At 36.3% G+C, this 21,406-nt stretch overlaps 1 protein-coding gene across 2 annotated transcripts; it reads left to right on the top strand.

The window, feature by feature from the left end:
• The first annotated feature begins 6,076 nt into the window (after window positions 1-6,076).
• Window positions 6,077-20,129, top strand: LOC145785727 (uncharacterized). 2 transcript variants are annotated; one of them, XM_082597427.1, is made up of 11 exons: window positions 6,077-6,199; window positions 6,812-6,940; window positions 9,343-9,506; window positions 12,490-12,586; window positions 13,256-13,347; window positions 14,807-14,922; window positions 15,393-15,542; window positions 16,164-16,370; window positions 16,867-17,059; window positions 19,069-19,254; window positions 19,560-20,129. In XM_082597427.1, exons 1-10 carry the CDS (start codon window positions 6,140-6,142, stop codon window positions 19,244-19,246), a joined length of 1,386 nt encoding a protein of 461 aa, XP_082453553.1. In that variant the 5' UTR covers window positions 6,077-6,139; the 3' UTR covers window positions 19,247-19,254; window positions 19,560-20,129. The 2 variants fall into 2 exon arrangements, with proteins under 2 accessions (XP_082453553.1, XP_082453552.1); XM_082597426.1 differs by having other exon boundaries at window positions 14,807-14,934; window positions 15,390-15,542.
• Window positions 20,130-21,406: the final 1,277 nt, after the last annotated feature.

The following is a 21,406-nucleotide window of genomic DNA, read 5'->3' as shown; positions in this document are numbered from 1 at the left end:
TGTATTTCTAGTCCACAGAGTAGACCAGTTCACAAGAGAGTTAGTTACACGATATACACGTTGTATTGACATGGTTGGTGCCTATTCAGCGTTAATGATATGAACCTCATCAGCTGTGTAGTGTGACTGATTGGGGTTGGTGACTGTTCGAACTGTCCCAGTTTGTAAAAATAGTTTTTGCATCAATTTAACGTTTGTAAACATAGAAAGCGATATGATTTTTCTCACTGGGATAAAGATAAGAAAATTCCTAGTACTTTAACTTCAAACGCCTTGATCGCGCTGGGTTAGTAGAATTTGGCGACAATCATTCATTTGACCTTACCAGACTGATGTTTGTCTTTTCGGCGTTATTTGGTCGTGTGTGGATATTGATTTAATGCAAATTGTTAATGTTTGCTTGTTTCATCTTACTACGGCTTGCTGAAATATCTTCCCCAGTTTCCAGCTAGCAAGTCAGCCGTTTTCAAACGACTGATTTGGCCTGGAAACAGTTTGTGCAATCAATGACAGTAAAAAAGTTTATATGCTAAAAAGCAAAGGTTTAAAAAAGTTAAATTTTAAAGACGTACTGCAGTTTATATAAAACTGTAAGTGAGCAAATGCAAGTGCATGCCTACTCAGATTAGGCTACACAAAATTAACCTGCTTATTTTTGTGTAAATTGTACTTCAATACTTAATCTGCAGGTAAACACTTCAAAAATATGTCCGGATACAAATAATTCTTTTTTACATCCTCCTGAAGTTGGAAAAATGACAAATTTATCATGGCTATATGATTGTAACAAATAACAATCAAGCCTTTTAGAAACTTACCCACGGATATCCTGCCGTGTTCAAGTAGGCCATGACTCAGTTGCTCCGACCAGTTAGTTTGCCTGGGTTAGGTTTTTAATACCTGAACAACTTAATTGGGGCAGTAGTGCTACGGCATGCGAAGAGGTTAAGATTTTACGAGTTGTTTTATTAACAGAATAAACGTTTACAAATTCATTCAATATCCTACTGTAAACAACGTCTATGTTGAGAGGCGATATTGCGTAACAAATTCAATAGAAGTATGGAAGTCTGAGAATAGCTACGTTGCTTCCTGAATAGCAGAAGGTGACATCTTGCTGCAGCTGTTGTCCTTTTCTTCAGCTTGTTTTTGCTTTAAAAGAACGTATCGTGACATTGAGTAACCGTAACGATAATAATTTGTCTAGTTCAGCAATGAAGGTATTAACTGAGGTTAGGCTACACTGAATACAAATTGAGACTGTTCACTGTTCAGTGTTCACTAGGCATATTATACAATAATTTTGTGCGTATTTTTGGTGACTGCAAACCAGAGTGGTCGGAGTCAAAGCTAGTTATCATTTTTAACACGTCGTTGTAACTCAGTCAGAAGTTATTAGAACGCAAGAAATTATTTTATTGTTCCACTTTGTACTCGTTGTTGGTTTTCAATCTTATGATTTCTTTAGGTTGTTTTAAGTATTTAAATATCTAAACATTAGCTTGAGGGTACCTAGTTAAACCTAAGATTGACTGTTGTTTATGCTACTTATTCCGCAACTAAGTCATTCCAAGCAGGACTGAAACGGTTTTGGTCTTGGGTTTAGAAACCTGATTTAAGTTTGGGTTTCAATGCAAATTTGGATTTAGTTGGGCTTCGAGAATCTATTTCCAAAAGCCTAATAAGCGACATTGAGCTTTACCAAATTTGTAGAATTGCTTCAAGACCTACAACAAATACAAACGGCGATTAGTTTGACCAAAAATTGCAAGCAACCTTCCATTTCTTGTTTTATTTATTACTATAATTGCACAAACTAAATATTGCTGCACAAGTTTTTGTCAAGAGTCGGAGAGTAAGTTGCTTTAATATTTTCCAAAAAGCAGTCAACCATAAAACGGAAAACTTAAACTTGAAGACCATGATCGGCATTCAAGTCTCTAGCTAAATTCTAACAAATTGAGGCTCACCTCAGCCAAGTTATTCAAATTTGTGATTATGATTCAAATATTTCAAGTTTTTCTGCACTTTCAATGATAACCAAACAGACAAGATTGCTGATATGCGAAACTGTTCGCTTGCACACCATGATGCACCTTAAATTGCATTAATTTTGCTGCATTAGTGAATGTGTCTTTTATATTACGCCAAATGGAATGCATGGCAGCACTGGACGAAGCTACCCTCACCTGGCTTTCCATCACCTGCCCTGAAATCTGAACAATCCTGTCTCACACGAAAGAAAAATGTAATACACATCAATCAATTAGCATTAGCTGCAGCATTAAAATCAAGGTTGAAGAAATAATTATTTGCCCGGTTTTTGTGAGCGATAGTTGCATAGTTTGATACTTTGAAAAACTATCAGTTCCAGAGCGGAAAAGGCAATATAAACAATGGGTAAGCAAGAGCAATTTATACATTACCAAGATCAATACTCTGTTTCTACAGTGAAAATTTGACCTAAACCTAAACGGACACAAATTGTATTGAATGTGCATCAAACGTGTTTGTTTTAAAATTTTAGGTAGTCGCAACTTCTTTCTTGAGAAATGCGTAAAAACAACAGTAAATATGCAAATGTTAAGCAAGCATAACAGAAATCGATCTCCAGCCATCAAAAATTGCCCAGTTTGCATTATTTCAACTTCCTTAGATGCTAAATTAATGAAAAGAGAACATATGTCGCGGCTGGATTGGCGTACAAAGTTGACGCTGTGCAGTAGTCTCAGGAGCGAAAACAGTAGCTGACAGTCTGACACTGACAGTTGAATCGATAGTTAAAAGGTCGTCTGGCTTTAAAAGTGTTCAGAGATACCCCTGTTTTCTACAAAAGACGTTTTTGCGTCTACGTGTTTCGAAATGAAGTAGAGTTTGATATCGATGTAAAATGCTTCAGTTATGATTTCGTTTCCAATTGAGTATACTGTCGAAGGACTTTGATTTTATTTGGAACTGGAATTTACTTTATAAAGAATAGAATAGCTGTTTTTGATATTCACATAAAATTTCTTTCAAACAAAACTCAATTGGTTAGCGCGTGACTTCTGGGTCGAAGAAGCTTCGAGATCAAGCGGCGCTGGTTCGACTCTCGGGGTGTGCGCTTGAGCAACGCCCATTAAGGCTGCTCTCCATTCAGCGGCATCCGATGGATGGAATAATTCCCCGGCAACAAGACTTCAAAAATCGGCAACTTCACTCTGTCAATCTCGGTGACCGGCCTGCGTCAGTGATTTAAAGTCTCGACAAGTATGCGAAACTGCCAGGATTAAGCTTTGCAAAAAGCTTTCCCAGTTCAGAAATAAAAATTCAATCAATCTGCTGGTCTTATGACTATTTTCAACATTCGTTTCATTCGAACTTCGGCTGCATAGCTCACTTTTAATGCATTGGAGATGTGATTTATCTCGAGATGATGAGTTAACTCCGTTTGTTGGATACACAGCCACCAAAGACAATCTTTTCCTTGTTTTTTTTTCTGCTGCACAGTCAGTTTGCAACTGGAAAACTTACCTCAGCTACCAAACCAAATACGTTGCGCCAGCTTACGTTAGTTTTGCGTTTCTTTTCAGTATACCGTCGCGACGTTAGCCCAATGCTGCAAGCAAGGAAAAGCATCAATCGGCTAATTGTTTCCTCGATTGCGCTCTGTGAAAACGCAGAATGTCAAAACTTTTATTGTCAGCTGTTTTTTTCTTCGATGTATGACTTTGTTTAAAGTTTTACATTCCAAGGCGTCTTACTTTTCTTTAATTCACAAGCCTAGCCATCAAAACAAAAGTGACGAAAGAAATGATATACAAACATTGAATTGATGACGCTTAGAAATGTTTGTGTTGCCATTGTGATCTAATTCTGTGGGCAAGGGTCTGGACTATTACAGGGCTTCATAATAGCACCCTGGTAGCAAGTAAACTTTCAATGAGGCAGTTTACATCAGGGATAAAGTTGAAATTAAAATTAACCCCTTCTCTACATAGTACTGTAGTAGTTTCGTTTGGCGTTTTCGCATTTGAAGCTCGTTGTCTTTTTGGCAGTTTTTAAATATATTTCCACATTGGTAAACTGTGTTGAAACCATCAGGTACTGCAGTCCATGGACAGTCTAAAACCAAATGGTCAACAGTTTGCCTGCTTTTTTTACAATTTAGACAAATGGGTGTATTTTGATAGCCCTATTAATGAAGAGAGGTAGCAGCTCGGGCACGACGGCATAAAATTATATTATTATAAGTGATCCATTCCTTTCTGTTTGGATGGTTGATAATGTCACCACCATATAGTTGATTTTTTATTCAATGTTCTTTCCGTTTGTGATTAAGATCATAATTCTTGGTTGTTTGGTTGTAAATAGGATGACTTGATTTTAGTCAGTGTTTGGTCTTCGTCAGATTATGTTTTGTGATGTTGAGTTACTTCTAGTATTGCCAGCTTCTTGAAATCTTTGGTTTAGTTTGGCTGTGATTTTTCCTCGTCTCGGATGTGGTGGGTAGATTTCGTTCATTGTGGGTAGCCATTGTATTGGGGTCGATTTGAGTGCTCTGATGATTGTGCTCCCGAAACAGTCAATGTAAGCCGAGACGTTGAATGCATTCTGTTATCGTCTTGGCCACTATTTACAACTTTGGTGCTGATGCAAGTAATGGGGTAGTGACTAGTGAGTTTTGGGGTATGGGGTAGTGACTAGTGAATTAGTTTTAATTTTACAACAGTTGAAAAATAGACTACGTTGCATGGGCACTCCGTTGAAATGTTCCCGTCTGTACTTTTTAACAAGTGATATGAATCTGAAAAAAATCATTAAACGGTTTAAGGTTTTTGAGATGTAGCCTATATGGTCGTCAAAAATGGCTTTATCAAATTTTTTTAATACCATTAAGAACATATTGCATCTGTTATCGAAGCAAAAACCAGAGGTCTAGTTGGCAAGTGGAAGATTGACATCAATCTGAGTTGTTGATGCAGAGAGCTTAGTCCAAGGACGTAGCCAAAGGGGAGCTTGGAGGAGCGATCGCCCTCCAAAATGTACCCCCCCCCCCTTAAAAATGATTTAATAGCCTACCATTACAACGTTTTAATATCATTGTAATTTATGTTGAACGACGTTTGCCCCCCAACGGTTGCTTTGGCTTCCCTGGACTTTTCTTTCTTGCTACGTCACTGGCTTAGTCCAAATGTTACCTGCTGTACCGGTTAAAATATTAAACATACAAAGTAGGTCACCGAAGTGAGCAATGATGCTAAACGAATCACTTGAAAACTATCTGAAGCTTTCACCTCAGTTCAAAACATTACAGTTGAGTTCATCCTATTATGCAACCTAACAACAAATTACAAAAATACGTTGTTGACCTATACCTGCTTATGCTGGAAGAGACCATTTATCGATTATTTTTGAGAAGGCAAATTGACAACATGAAATCATATCAAATTGAAACGTGAGAACTTCTGAAGTTTGCAACACATGTGGAGGTTGTGTTGTGAAATCGCTGTGGCGAAGTTTCTTCAAATTGATGTTGGCAGCGACTTTCAACAAACATTAGCCATCGCAGAAACAATACAAAAGAGCGATATACAAAAGAGCTGTCAAAACAATAATCCACGATAATATGATTAAAGCAACGTGGCTGTATCAGGTCAATGTTGAACAGTTCCATTAAGTTACATTTCTTAAACGTCTTCAGATCTTAAATTAACGTAAAATTTCTTGGCTCTTCTGTTCAGTGTAAGTTTAATATTTATCTACACTGCGTCCACTGCCGTGGCTCCGAGAAGCTAGGTCAATGATTAGCTTCATCACCGTCAGGTCTTAAACCTGAGCCTTGTTTTGCATTACACGTTGTCGTGGGTGCAGGGCGCAGGCGTCTGCAATTGGATGGAATCGTTGTGCTTGTCGACAAATTTTGATTTCCAAACTTAGTGATGCTAACTTACTGACAAAACTGATTTTTTGGTGTTAGCTATAATACAAAAATAAACCCCTTTTTCAAGGCTTTTATGCAGAAAACACTGTATTTGTGCTACAATTTATATTTTGTTAAGACAAATTATAACCTACCTCGTGCTTACTCTTGATCAGTGGTTTAGTTTTGTAACGTAGATTTTAGAATTGAAAACCTTCAGTTGATCCAATCTTCGTTATGGCAACTCATGAAGGTATTGAACTTATTCCAGGAGAAGAAAATGGAAAATCACACAAGGTAATTGAATAAATTTTAACAAACTATGTCAAATAAAAATAAATCAGGTAATAAAACATACACCTCAAGAAACAAAAATACTGGGGAAAGTAAGAATTGTATGAAGTCGACCATTGTGAAAAGAAAACGGCAGATTTCTAAATTGAAACAACGTCAAAAGAGCTGTTTCAGTAGTGACAATACCAATACCCTTGTGTGAGGGAAACAGGTTTTTGAATGGATTGGTAAAAAAGTCTTAAGTTTAAGCTATTTTTGTTGCAAACGATTCTTCGGTTTTGATTGGTTGACTTTGAATACAACTCATGATTTGACAACAAATCGTTTGTATGTGCTCTTTATGGTTGCATAAACGTTAAGAAAATTGGTAGCATTTTGAAGAAGCTTTATTTTAATAATACCAGTAATACCAGTAATTCTTTGTAGAACTTCTACAAGGCGTAATTGCCGAAGAAAAGGCGGCCTAGAGAAAGGAACTGGCCAGTTGGCCACCCTACTTTCGATAATGCAGAAGGATTATTGTAATGAGAACCTTATCTTCTAATTTCCCGATATTCAATAACTGAGTATGAAACCACCTTTACTTTATACAAGGCTTAGCGTACAGTTTTGCAGGAAACAGATCTCCGAATTGTTGTTCCAAAGACCGGACTTACAGTGATCACTGCTGTGCTCTTCATCACTGGAGAAATGACAGGGAGTGGGGTTTTAGCTCTTCCAAAAGCCGTCAAGGATGCAGGATGGGTGAGCTACTATAGATGTTGTTTGGCCATATTTTCATCTTTTTTTAGTTTCCCTTTTTTATTGTAAGCTTTGCCAAAGGAACATAATAAAAATTTAAAAAAACAATTTGGTTTCAGCATCAATATAGCTTACAGCAGTCTACTTTATGAAAGAATATGCTCATGCCCCACACATGTAATTCTTTGAAAAGTTTTACCTCATTTTTCACTGCTAGTGTTTCAAAGAAAGTGTGAGATCTATCACTGCATGTCAATAAGCATAGTGGAGTTTGGGCATTGTAGATTCAAACTTTAAATTTTTTAGGAATTATTATTATGTTTACACCGCTGACCACTGCATATAAACTTCAATAATTATTTGCATGTTGTTTCAATGTCAATGGACATCAGATCGATGAATTTTATATAACAGTTTATCACTTTCTTTCCCACTATGTCCTCTTACTTAGTTGTTATCGACAATTTGTTCGAAATTGATCGGACAACTGTATAAAATGACAATATGAACTCTGGAAGAGTCAAAAGAGTCAAAAGTGAAAAGTGGGCGCCGCATTTTATTTGCCCAGCTGATTTCTTCTCCGTGTGCTATGAGAATGTTTAGATACAAGTTTGCCCGATTCTACCTGACTTTTCGATTTGAAAGCTTTGAGCAGAGATCACTTAACGTTTCTTTTGCTATGAATGAAATTTCATTGACCCGTAATCTCTCAGCGCCGGATTGAAAACAATTTTTAAAACTCAATCTGAATCTGGATCAGTGTCGGATGAAGATCTTCAAATGTCTTTAAGAACTAATGATATCCGATACCCTTTCACGATTTAATTGCACAGCAACCAGGGAAACAACATTAATAATGTACTTCAAATAACATGATATACGTTCTTTTGATGCTTTTAGGATGATGTTTCTGCATTTTTTTGTATCCGAATTAAAACGAACCTTTTTTTCTGATTAGACACTACACTTTTTTATCAAACTGCGATATTAAACGTTGTTGAAAAAAACTTTTTTTAAATTGTGAAGAAAAATTCTGATAACCCCACTGTGGGTGCGAATAGGCTACTATAAAAAAATGCATCCAAGCAGAGTTCTTTTTCCTTACCAGTGGTAGGCTACGCAACCAGGCAGTCCGCCCTTTTTTTCAGCCAATCAAATTGCATGGAAATAATGCCGAGTACAAAGTGTAAACGCATTTTGGAGTAAATTTGCTCAACTCAAATAGCGAATATTTTGTTGCGCAACTTAAATTGCTTTATTTTAGTAGCTAAGACTTTAGTAGCTGCATTGTTGAACAATTGTGACTTAATACTTCGAGCAATAATAATAATTACTAATTTAAATAATCAGCCAGGTTCGCCAACTCGCATAAAGCTTCCTCCACCGTTTTTCAGGTGTAATAATAAAAATAATAACATTAGTTAAAATAACGATAACATAATAATAAAGTCAAGTTTCGAACCTGTTCAAGAAATTCTGAGTTCATGATTGAAAATACCTGAGACATATGACAAATGGAATATGACATTTATGGCAGCTGGCGATAAAGCTTTGCATGTCATCGATTATTATCTATACTATACCAACTCAACAAGCTATACTGTCAAGCTCAGTCACTAAATCTTTTAACGATTACTTTCTCGTGTCGGTATTTTAATAATTAACTAACCGGCGGGAAAAACGACTTCTCGTATCGGTTTGCTTGTGTTTTGCGGTTTATGGCGAGTAAATCGGTCAAAATTGTGAAGCCGTGAGCATGGAAATAAATCAATCAGTGATTAAGCGAGCTTGCACCATAAAAATGTTTTATCAGCTTTGCTAGATCATTGCCAACGTTTGCAGTGTTGTAATTATGCCCTGCGGTGACAACACAGCTCAGCAAATATTGTATGGAGTATTGTATTTTTGTTTGGTTTTCTTTTGCTTGCTTTTCCTTGTTTATCATTCCAAAAAGTTATTTTTATTATACAGTTGTTTGATTTCTCATTGATAGAATTAACTTTTTCCTAAAGTTATTGGCGTTTCATTGTAGAATAGGACATGAATGGTTCTAGGGAATTTTAATTAATGTTGAATTAGTAAATTTCAGCCCACCATTGATAAAAAACCTTTAGTTTAAAAGCAGTTGCAGCTTTGACATATTGGTTCGGCTGAAGTGTGTAGCTTGATGTGTTGGGCTTTTGCTCTATCAAAGGGCCACAATTACTTTCAAATGCGGTCATTCTCCAATCAGCTTTCAAGCATTTTGTTAACTGTTTTTATTATTTTTGCAGAATTTTTGATCGTTTCAAATGGATGATTTTGGTACTGTCTTAAGAGTTATAAAATCAGTAAAACAAATACAACATTTGATGATAGTGATCATGCATAGTATTTCTTTTAATAGATGTATGCTTTATGTACAGGTTGGCTTGTTTCTTATCATCCTTTGTGCGGCAATTTCTTCGTTTACTGGCACAGTCCTGGGAAGATGCTGGACATTAATAAGGGAGAACAAGCCCGAAGAAACTAAACACTGCGCGGATCCCTATCCTACGATCGGGGAGATGGCGTTTGGCACCCCTGGAAAGTACGTTTGATGAGATATCGCATCTTGATGATAAAATGGAAGTTATTTTGTCTTGTATCCTTTCTTGTCAAGCAAGTATCGTGCAATGAACGTGGTTGCGGATATATAGCAAACAGATAGGGAGAGAAAATCATGTAATTTTCGAGACGTCCGCACTACTTTTAACATGCTGTTAAAAGCTTTTTTCTGAGAATCATTTTCTATTAGAACCGAACCAACACCCTTCAAATCTTCGATCAATTGCCACTCCGCAGTAGACAACGTAGTTCTATAGTTAAGTTTCGATTTGACACAATCAAGTCGTTATTTTGTTATAAATCTCAACATCATGGCACTGATCAGTCAGCAAACCATTGCTATCTGACACTGATTCAAGATCAGCAGGAGTTAAATTAATTTAAAAAAAGGACTGATGTTCTGACTGGTCGTCCATCATGTGATAAGCCGAAACTAATCTGATACTTGGCGACTTTTAAGACTTAGGCTATATAACTCAAGAAATTGAATAAATACGCATGTGATGTATTTGCAATATTTTGTTGCTTAGCAATAATTATTTTACAAAAGTACGTAACGGATAATGTTGTTTATTTTGCCTGTCTCTAGGAGAAAATATAAATACAAAAGAATGGTTTAGCTTTACATATTGAAAGCTGTAACCTGTATAGTGACTTGACATATTTGTAGGACATTGGGCTATGAATCCCTCATCTATCAAATATTCTTACCATTAAACCATTTGAAAGATCAATACCTCCACCAAAATTAAAAATCTGACGTCAGCACAAGACAGTGTTGGGTATTGGAATAAAAGGTTGAAAAGCAAATTGGCAATTGAGTCCAGTTTGGTGAGAAGCGGTTCAGTGCTGACGAATCCATTAAAAAACAAAGAAATTTTCTAACCCTGTCACTTTTTACCACATTTGACGACCACAAACAAAATTCTTTGTTATTAGTTATTATTTTGAATAAAAAAAGGATGTGACTCATTTTCAATAAATATACTTTATATTATTGAACTCGGCGTGTAGAGTAACTGTTTTTTTTCTTTACCGGTCAAAATCAAATGACTCTCACCTAATGTGATCATTATAGCGCAGGAGATCATAAGTATTATCAAGTTCTTCGATATTTTTCACTGTAGACAACGTTTTATCGTACTTTAAAATAAATATTTGCGTAAAGATCGTTATCAAAAGCCAACTTGAGTTAATCTCTGGATGCCATTGTGACATCACGATTCAACGTCAGGGCAAAGAAAAGATTTGCGAAATGCAGCAATTGTGTTTGTACGTGATGAATGATGATATATATATTGTTTGTTTGTATTTTTGTTCACTTAGATTTGTAGGAAAAGATTGAAACTAAATTGTCTTCACTGAGTTTTTCGAATGCGTAGTTGGGATCGAAAGTTATCAACCTTTTCTTCTTCTTGTTTGCCATTAGCCTATTTGCCTGATGATAAATTTATCTAAATAAATTTTTTTAGATAAAATTTGGGCATTGATAAAATGACCTGGTTTTTTTTCTTAAGTAAATTTACGTTCTTATGAGATGAATTTACTTCTGATTTTACTTCTATATATTTTTTTATAAAAGCGTGGAACGATATTAAAAATTTTTTACGTTGGGAAAGTATCACTGGCAAGTTCAAACACACCCAGACATCTAACTCAGACAACAAAATCTGTCTTTCAAAAACGACTGCTCTCCATTCAGCGGCACCTAGTGAATGGAATAATTTCTCCGCAACAACACTTCAACAATCGGAAAAACTTCACTCTGCCAATCTCGGTAACCGGCCCTGCGTCAAGTGCCTCTACAAGTATGCGAACAAGTACCAGGAATAACCTATCAAGGCTTTGTCAGTCCGAGGATAAAGATTCAAAAACCAAAACCAAACCAAACCAAACCATTTGCTTACTTAATCTTTCATCGATTGTGCGATACAACCCCAATTATTTGTATTTCAAACAACCATTGATGAAAGAATTATTTTTTAATTTTTTAAGGTTTAGCCTACTCATCTTTCCCGGTTTATTAGAGTGCTGATATATCGTTTATTTTGGTTGGCACTTTTCACATTGACGTTACGTTAATGCGAAAATGTGATATATGATAGGTTATATGATATTTCCTGAATCAGATTCAGCAAAACTTCAAGCAAGAACTATGCCATTAATTGAATAGCTAGCATTCAAAAGGACTCGTTGCTGATGTAGTTCTACAAAACTGCAGACTAAATCGTTATGTTGGTGACAGGTTAGATATTCAACGTTCTTAATCTCTCTTCTTTCATTGCCATACTTGATTCCAATGCTTCTTGTATGAAAAGTTTCCATGTTTTTCGTCTTTTGCTGTTTTTATGAGATCTGTGGTGATGTAGTTTTTGTTGATTTGTTGTTTTAAATACGGTAATTCAATCTTGCTTCCCTTCAATTCACAGAAGATATGTCCAAATTGCAAAAAAAAGCAGGAAAAATGTTGATCATTTGATTTTAGACTGTCCATGGACTGGGGGTTTCAACACAGTTTACCAATGTGGTCATATATTTAAAAACTGGCTGAAAGACAACGAGGTTGAAGTGTGAAAATGCCAAACGAAACTACTACAACTATAAACAGCTTGTAAAACTTAGGCATTTGTGCAACCATGTTTGTCCATAAAAGAACTTTTAAAAGTGATTGTGAACCCTTTTCTACTCGTTTACTTGTTTTAATTTTTGTTGTTAAAATTGTATAGTGGCAATCAGGGAGTTAAACACAAAAGGCGACTTTGAGTTTATTTCACATTCAAACAAAAACTGAAAACGACAAATTGCAAATGCATAACACGGTGAGAATAAATCGGGTAATAACGTGATGACAACGTAAATCTGATGTAATATTAAAAATAACCCTTGTTGCTAAAATTGTAAAAGACCTCAGCTGTTGCAGAGTGACAATAGATAAAACAATAACATCATTACCTTAAATTTTGCAGAATCATAGTAAACATTTCAGTCTACTTCACCTTGTTCGGAGTATGTGTTGTACTGCTGCTGATAGCCTCGGGAAACATACAAAGCTTGCTACAGCAGGTCAGTTGTGTCTTGCAAACCTTGCATTCAATCTTTCAATTGCATGGTATGCTTGAGATTCTCTAAACTTTTCTGATATGTGTAAGATTTGTATCTGATTGTTACTAAGTTACTTTATCAAGAAGCATGTTTCTAAGATTTTTGTTATACTTCAACTAAAACCCAGTGTGGCCTAAGCCAGGCTAACGATCGTTGAATGCAAAGTAAGAAAAAGTAACCATTTCCATGAGATTGTTTGAAAGGGCTTCAAGCTCCCGATTTAACGTAATGCTTTTATTTTAAAATGTTTATTCATTGAAAGCGATACTGGAGCCATACACTTTATAGGTTGAGATGCATGATGTACACAAAACATTAACAAAGGTCTTCGGTAGTGTTAAAACTAATATTTTTACATGACTACTACATTACATGACTACTACATGATCTACGATTGGATGCTGTTTGGTTCAACGCAGACCAATTCAAAACGTCCACTCGAGAAAATGTTTACACGGTTAAAAATAGTTGATAAACCACAGTGGAAGGACACCAGTGAAGATTAGCGATTGTTTTCTAACGACCCTTTACGTGATGACGGTCTGAAAGTGACGTTTCTAGCCCATGTTTCACACTGAGTGAAGCAGTGCAGTAACCCACTATCTCTGACATCTGTTCATTGTAACGCAGGTGAATGTGGACGTGTCTTTGTGCTACTGGGTCATGATCATTGGCGGCGCATTAGCTCCATTCTGCTGGTTAAAAAGTCCCAAAGACTTCTGGTGAGTTAAAAGAGAGTCAGAATCGCACTTGACTAGGGTTGTTCAAATTAATATTTTTTTTTTATTGAAACGAAACAAAATGTTTTAAACACAATTGAACATAAAACGAAATAAACTTTCATACAAAAAATTTCGAAGTACTGGTTTTGTTTTGTCAACCGTATGTCAGAATAATTGGCATTTAAAATTACTTTGGGATTTAACACTTATTTTAATATCATATGAAACCAAGAAACCAAAAACGCTGAATGGTAGTTTAATTAATTATTTTAATATAAAGAGGAATATCAGAGGCTAAAGAGCTTATTACTAGTGAGAGAGCTTAGTTTCTCTTCTAAGACTTAGATTAAAATATTAATGTAAACGAGTTTTTAACGAACTAAATTTGTAGGGGGAATTTAGATTTAATACCAACTAAAAGGGTGCACAGGATAAAAATGTTTGGGGACCACTGGTCTATGCATTTCATTTCTTTGTGAATGTTGATCAAACAGGTAGTTCTCTTTACGTCATAAATCCATTTTTTTTATTTACATATGTACTTTGCTGTTTATAAATAACATTGCTGTAAACGTCAGATTTTGCTTTTTGAAAAATAAAGAAGTTATCCGACCTGGGTTCGTACCGCTGCTCTATCGCTTGTCAAGTTACAAGTACAAGTACAGTGAAATTCCCACAATAGGTTAACTAGAACAAGACCTTGTTTATGAGATCTTCTTACAGGTCATCTTATTCCTCCTGTATTTGAAATATTTAGAGAAAGCGGCTTGCAAGCAACCCCATACCCGAGCCGCTTATTTTTTTTTTTTTTATCATTTATTCATTTTATTTTTGGTCATTAACGTATCTGGGCAGAAAAAGATACTGCTAACTACAAGAGTAGATATAGGCCTACCAGCACGTTAATGAACGGAAATAGGTGGCAAAACCTTGAAAGGTTTAAAGCGTGCCTGAATAGTAAATCATGTAGTAGGCTATATATCTGTAGTTAGCACGCCAGAAAACCCAAAAAAACAAACAGTAAAAAATAAAAGCACAGTTGGTTAGCGCGTGACTTCTGGAACGAAGAAGCTTCAAGATCAAGCTTGTTCGACTCTCAGGGTGTGCGCTTGAGCAACGCACGTTAAGGACTGCTCTCCATTCAGTGGCATCTAATGGAGGGAATAATTCCCCGGCAACAAGACTTCAACAATCGAAAACTTCACTCTGTCAATCTCGGTGACCAGGCCTGCGTCAGTGATTCAAAACCTCTACAAGTATGTGAAACTGCCAGGATTAAGCTCTGCAAGAAGCTTTCCCATTCCGAGGATAAATATTCAATCAATCAATCAATCAATCAAAACAAAAACAAAGAGAAGCACAGCACATGTAGTAATAAATGACATCCTTTCTTTTTATAAAGAATAACACTGTGTATAGAACAGAAGAAAGTCTCAAGTTACTTGTTCGTATCTTGCAGGCCGATAGCTTTGATGGCCACTGTTACCACAGCGATAGCATGTGTTTTGATGTTCATTCAGATGATGATGGACATTGAAAGAGCGCAAAACGACACTGCGATATATCTTGAACAAGTTGAGCGCAACGGTGAGTCCTTTTTGTCAATCAAATTAGGTTATTAGAGAAAGCAATGCAATGCTGAACGAGGTTTTTATCCCGTCGTTGTAAACTTCGGTTTGACAATTAGACCTCCAGCATCACTGGTTGTGAGAACACTGGAATGGCAATCGAAAGGGCACCGGTTCGACACTGCTCAAGAGCATGCGGCTGTGTCTGTGGCAGGACACTTAAAGGCATGCCTGAAGGTGAACACGAAGATTGGCTTCCTTGCCTTCCCGTCTACTTTATCTAAATCTTCAACCACCCGGTGTAAGCCTGGATACGACAAACAAAAATCAAACTGGTGGTCATTGTGGTATTTCCGAATATTTCTCTGCTGGTGGTTCATTTAATTAGGCCGAACAACATTTGCTTTCACAGGTGTTGCGACTTTTGCAGGGCAAGCTTTGTTTTAATTTGTTGTAATGCCGCTTTTTGCTCAGAAAGGGATCTGTTCGAAAGAGGATTTGAGTCATTTTTCCTCGCGTTTGGGATGATTCTTTTCTGCTTTGGTGGAATGGCAGCGTTCCCAACCATCCAAGCCGACATGAGAGAACCCAAGAAGTTTACAAAAGCTGTTTTAGTTGCAATGACATGTATGTTAGTTTGAATTGTTCTGTATAATGTTTCAATTACCGTACAAGAATCAAACATGAACATCTGAAAAGCCAAATTGAGTAGTTTACATTGCTGCAAAACTTTGAAAATGGTTTCTCTGCATCAGAAATTATTGTAGTTTGGTTGAAAATCAATTGGTATGATCACAAAGTTGACTATCTGATTGAATCAGGGTTCACAATCAGAGTTGAATGTCTATTCATTTTAGTACCATCAGTACAAAACGAAACCAACAGCACAAAACTTTGAAAATCGAATGCACGGATTCACCAGGAATTTAATTCATGTTTATTGCGTGTTATTCTGGTAAAAAATAAACTAAACTGGGCCTGTCGTCAAATGTGGTGTGATGTTTCTAACTTATTTATCCGACATTTAACTAAGCTCATACAAAAATCGTTGTTTCTGTTTGTTAATTTATAGCTTGAGTGATGCCATTTTCCCGAATATCTTTATCGATAATTGTGCAATTTTCATAGAACGTCAAAGGGAAGTTTATTTAATACCGAAAGTTTTAGAGAAAAAATGATCAATAGTTGCGGGAGATTGCAACCAATACGTTGTAAACCAAGTCTTCTTTATAATTCATTACTTTCCAGGCATTTTAATGATGTATGTTCCCATTGGTGGGGCAGGATTTGGAGTGTACGGAGATCTGGTAGAAGATAACATCTTCCAATCTCTAACTCATGGACCTCTCGAGTCGATATCCACTGTTCTTATAACTATGCATCTCGTGTTTGCTTACGTCATTGTTCAAAATCCGCTGAGTCAAGTTTTTGAAAAACCTTTAAATCTTCCAGATGGTGAGTTGCGTGTTGTCTTGCAATAAACAGCCGTCAACGAAGAGGGAAAACGCCTGAAATGATGTTTTTCTCAGAACGTGCTACAAACGGAAGACGCTTATTAGCCTACAATGGCCACTACAAGATTACCATACTCAGCGTACATCAACGATACCAATTTTCGAATTTGCAACACTTTGGACTAATTTGGACACTGTAAAATAGATTGTGTATTAAAAACGAATATTATGATAGAAAATTGAGTAAAAAAACTTGGCGACAACATTAGTTTAATCTAGCCAAATCGGTAGTTTAAAATTTGATCGTCAAAACAAATTCTGAAGAGAGTGAGAATGGCCCAACAGCCCCTCACCCTTTGCGTAGGTTATTCCACTGATAATGCTGTTTGCGTCTCCACAATTACAGTAAATAATTTCTCAACGAGGGATGCAAAGTGAATGGTTGTGCACCTGGCAAGAACTTTGTATGAGGTCTAACCAATGTTACTGTTTTGTAGAGTTTGGTTTGAAGAGGGTTGTAATCAGATCAAGTATCACTGCAGTGGTGATCTTTACCGCCGAAAGCTGTCCTCGGTTTGGTCATATTCTAGCGCTAGTAGGCGGTAGTGCGGTAACTTTGAACACTTTTGTTTTTCCTTCTGTGTTTTTCTGGAGATTTTGCAAAATACACCGCAAGGATTGGCCTGGCGCGTAAGTTGGTGTTCCATACTCAATGAGTTTGTTATTTGAATGAAGTTTCTACAGCAAACTATTGTTTTTATCATTATCAATTACTGTACAACACAATTTACATATACAAGCAATATTAAACCATAGATTATTTCGGGTTTCTGAGCATCAATTTAAACACATACATCAACTTACTTCAAGTAGTTTAGAGATTGGAAGCAAAACACTGATCATGCTGAAATAAGTAATCAAATTGCAGTATGCAATGATACATTTAAAACAAATTAACTTGCCAGCAAAACTCGCTATGTGAACAAAAGCCGTGTTTGTTGATTGAGTGCAGGTACCCCAACAAAATTAGTATCAAAGAAATACTTCAAATTTTGAAATGAAATTTTTATTTTTTTTAAAGTGACGACCTGTTTATTAAAAGTTCTAAAATGGTATAAATTAAGAGCAAAATGGTTGGAACGGCTGGTTAATCTAATCACAAAATAAAGAGTCCACGATATTAAACTCAAAACTAACTAACTCATGTTCGGCAAACGTTTCGAAAACTAAATATTTTCATCATTAATAGCAGTGTTTCTCAACCTTTTTTGGCCCAACTCCCCCTTCATGAATTGGCAAAATTTTACCGCTCCCCCCCAACAACAACGATTAATTATGAAAAGCGAATATAAAACAAAAAATGCTATTAATACTACAAAAAGTGCTCTATGCCAAGCAAAAAGCCAAGCAGAGCAAATTACATCAAATATAGGCTAGTTACCAGTCTCTAAAACCCTTACAGCCTGTTATACCCTAAAAAGGGGACCGTCAGAAGGTCCTTATTCAGTTAGAATTCTATTTCTATTAGAATAAGGACCTTTTGATGATTCCATTTTAGGGTGAAACAGGCTGTAAGGGTTTTAGAGACTAGTAACTATATTTGATAAAAAGCAAGTATATATTTGCGAGCATGAAAACAGTAGGACTATAGGCCTACTGGTAGTCAGTGTGAACCTTGGGTTTGGTGAGAAAGTGCCAGTTTCTCCACATCCGGTGTAAAGCCGGTGAGAAACATTGGAAGATCACCTCTTATGGATATGTCAAGTGGGTTGGTATGTAGCAGAAAAACACAGCTGAATCCCTATTCCACCAGGTATGAAGTAGGAAATGCTACCACGACAATACGAGCTCTTTGACGAAATCGTTACGCTGGGTGGTAGATGGGTTAAACCAGAATGCACCCTAATAATCAAAACGCTCCCCTTAATCCGAAGTAATCATACCGCCCCTCTGAAAAACCAAAACGTCCCCCGGGGGGGCGGTACCGCTTCCGTTGAGAACCACTGATTTATAGCAATGTAAAAGTAAATTAATGACAGTTATAGAACTGAAGGTGAAGACAGTGTAGTATTCTAAACGTTTGGTAATTATGAGTTTCCTACCGTATCTACAATTTGGGCTCTTTATTTTTTGATTAGGTAGCCTGTCAACGTTTCTTAAATTGTAACCATTGCTGTTGAGTTGCCATTTTCATTACACTTTTAGGCTACCGGCACTTAGAAGTTTATATGTTTTTTTATTTCATAGCGTTTGATGAATACATATATCTTCATTACTTACTTACTCATTAGCACAAGACAGCAACATCGATGAGCTTAATGCTGTTTTCTATTTATCAAGAAAATGAAGTATCTTCTGACAGGTGTCAAACCCACAACAATGCTTGATATGAACGACTCGGTTACATGTCTTGTAATGCAAAGAAATTTATTCTCACACGAGTCAGTTCAATCATATATAGCTAAATATCGATTTCGATCAGCTAGAAGCTAGATCATCTTCAGTTAAGCTTATTCAAATAGATTATTAATTTTTTTAAATGTCTATTTGAATCAGCTTAACTGAAGATGATCTAGCTTCTAGCTGATCGAAATCGATATTTAGCTATATATGATTGAACTGACTCGTGTGAGAATAAATTTCTTTGCATGTTTTCTATTTATCGTTGCACTAAAACGTATATCATTGTATGTACTTAGAAAAATGCCAAAATGGGAGATGCCATTTCATGTTATCATTGTGATCATCGGCGTAATTGGGGGTGTTTCGGCAACTTATTCCGCTATAAGGGGTATCACTGATCCCGCAGCTTTTGTACCCCCCTGCTACGTGAACATTACCGCCGCTTCCCACTTCACTGGGGGGGAACAGCATTAAAGAAATCAGTAAGTTGTTTTATGTTTACGACGTTATGAGGATGTACTGTAAAATAATCAAATGATTTTTGAAATTGTTTTGCTAAGTATGTTTTTAAGTTAATCTCATGTTGCTTGTATTTTATCACATAGGTTATGTTTTGACACCAGTATAAGCTCAACATTCATGGAGTAAAATCTAAAAAAAAAATTGTTTCAATCTATGAAAATTATCAGTGTAAAAGTAACTTTGTGCATCATCCATAGCTATAGCTTTTATAATAATAATAATAATAACATGTTTTATTTTTATTTATTAATTTATTTTTTTTCAGCTTTTAACATTCTGTGAAGCATCAAACCAGACAATTACGCCACAGTGTTGCCATTCACTGTTTTTGAGATATGTTATCTCAACATCCTGCTTGTTATTTAAGTTTCTGTATTTAGTTATTAGAACAAAATGTTAAATCCAAAAGTAACAAAACAAAATTAACATTCCTGTGTCAACTGATTTCTTTATTGAAATCTCGTGCAGATTGACGTAGCCTAGCTTACTTGTTTGTTGGAATCACCCACAGACTTAGGAAAAACGACATAAATTATTAGTAGCCTAACCTATATTTATCAGTTTTGCTGGTTGCTATCAAACATTTTAACTTGCTCAAATATGAATTTTGTTCTTGCCAAAAAGGGAGTTGTAAATGTAAGCATGGAATTATTTAAAATATCGATTCGGGTTTAGGCTGCTTGCAGTTAAGCCTACCCTACTTTTAGAATGTGTGAGGCCTACTTGTAACATCAGAATCGCGTGTTAATTACTGCCTTGTAAAAGTTTTATAAATCTTGTCGCAATTTAAGTTCATAATAATTTCCTCAATAAATAGTAATCTTTCTTTTTGTTATTTCTTGTTAAATCGTTAGAAAAGAAGAATCGAATTATTTTAAGAAGATGGCCACAGGATAAGCCTACTTGTTGGCAGGGTAGAGCTTTGACTTTTTAAACTTACCGTATCAAAAGAAATAATGACATGACAATGAGGACCCGGTGGATCTACTAATGAGAAACCCAGGTCCTTGAAACAAGACACCTCTAAAAATACAACACAATAACTGAGAACGAACCAAGCAAAAGTTGACGTCAGAAAAAGCTGGGAGGCTTGCAGGGGGGTTTCGGCAACAGTGGCCGAGTGGTTAGCGCGTTGAGCTCGCAGTCGAGAGCCTGCATGTTCGACTCCAGCCACCCGCACTTGCTGTTGTTTCTCTGGGCAAGAAACTTTACGATAATTGCCTCTACCCAGTGATCGATTTCGAGTAATGGGTAGTACCAAATTTAAGTCATGAGTACTGAGTAGAGTAGACAACCGGAAACAGACATTGCCGTCGGCTGCAGCGTGGGTCAGGTGTACGTCGGAAGGCGTACACCGATGCACAGCGCTCAAGTCCGCTTTCCCGCAATGCAGGATAAAGATTCTAAAACAAACAAACAAACATTACTCTCATAATTTCACCCCGGTTTGAACTCTTTTTGCAGCGTAACAATGCTTTCTGTGTTAAAACACCTTGTAGGCTATTTGAACATCCATCAAGTTTAAGCCAAATTTATGTAGGCCTACGTTGAAGTTAAAGTTTTTTCATAAAATTAAAGTATCTTTAAAACCATTTTTTTTACTATGACAAAATGTCAATGAATTTTTTTAAACCAAGTTTGTAATAGGCCTATAGGCTACTAGGGACCTCACCTGTTGATCAATCCGGAGAAAATGAATGCAGCCTTGGAGTCAGACTTCGGACACAAGGTATAACTAATCTATTTGCTGGGAGACCCTCGATTAGGTACCATTTTTCTCATATGATTTTGTAGCACACTGCCCGCGAACTATAGTCTGCTGTCATTCGAGCCTTCTCCCTGTAGCCTAAAATACACGAGTAGCCTAACTTCACTTTACCTCTATAAGTAGGCTATTTAAACAGGTGTGCTTCGAACCATGTAGCTTGCCCTTCCTTTTAAATCTAAATCGCATAGGCTATTTGAAGCATTAACCAACAATGAAGTACCAGATTGCGTTCATACTGAGCATGAAAAAAGCTAGGCCGAAGAAAATAGAATAAGTTGGTTAGTTTTGAATTTTTATCCGCGGACTGACAAAGCCTTGATTGGTTATTCCTGGTAGTTTCGCAT

Source organism: Aplidium turbinatum, chromosome 16, assembly GCF_918807975.1.
Source record: "Aplidium turbinatum chromosome 16, kaAplTurb1.1, whole genome shotgun sequence".
In the NCBI taxonomy this organism is placed as follows: Eukaryota; Metazoa; Chordata; class Ascidiacea; order Aplousobranchia; family Polyclinidae; genus Aplidium; species Aplidium turbinatum.
Note: the sequence above shows the minus strand (reverse complement) of the source record. Positions and strands in the feature narration are given on the sequence as shown.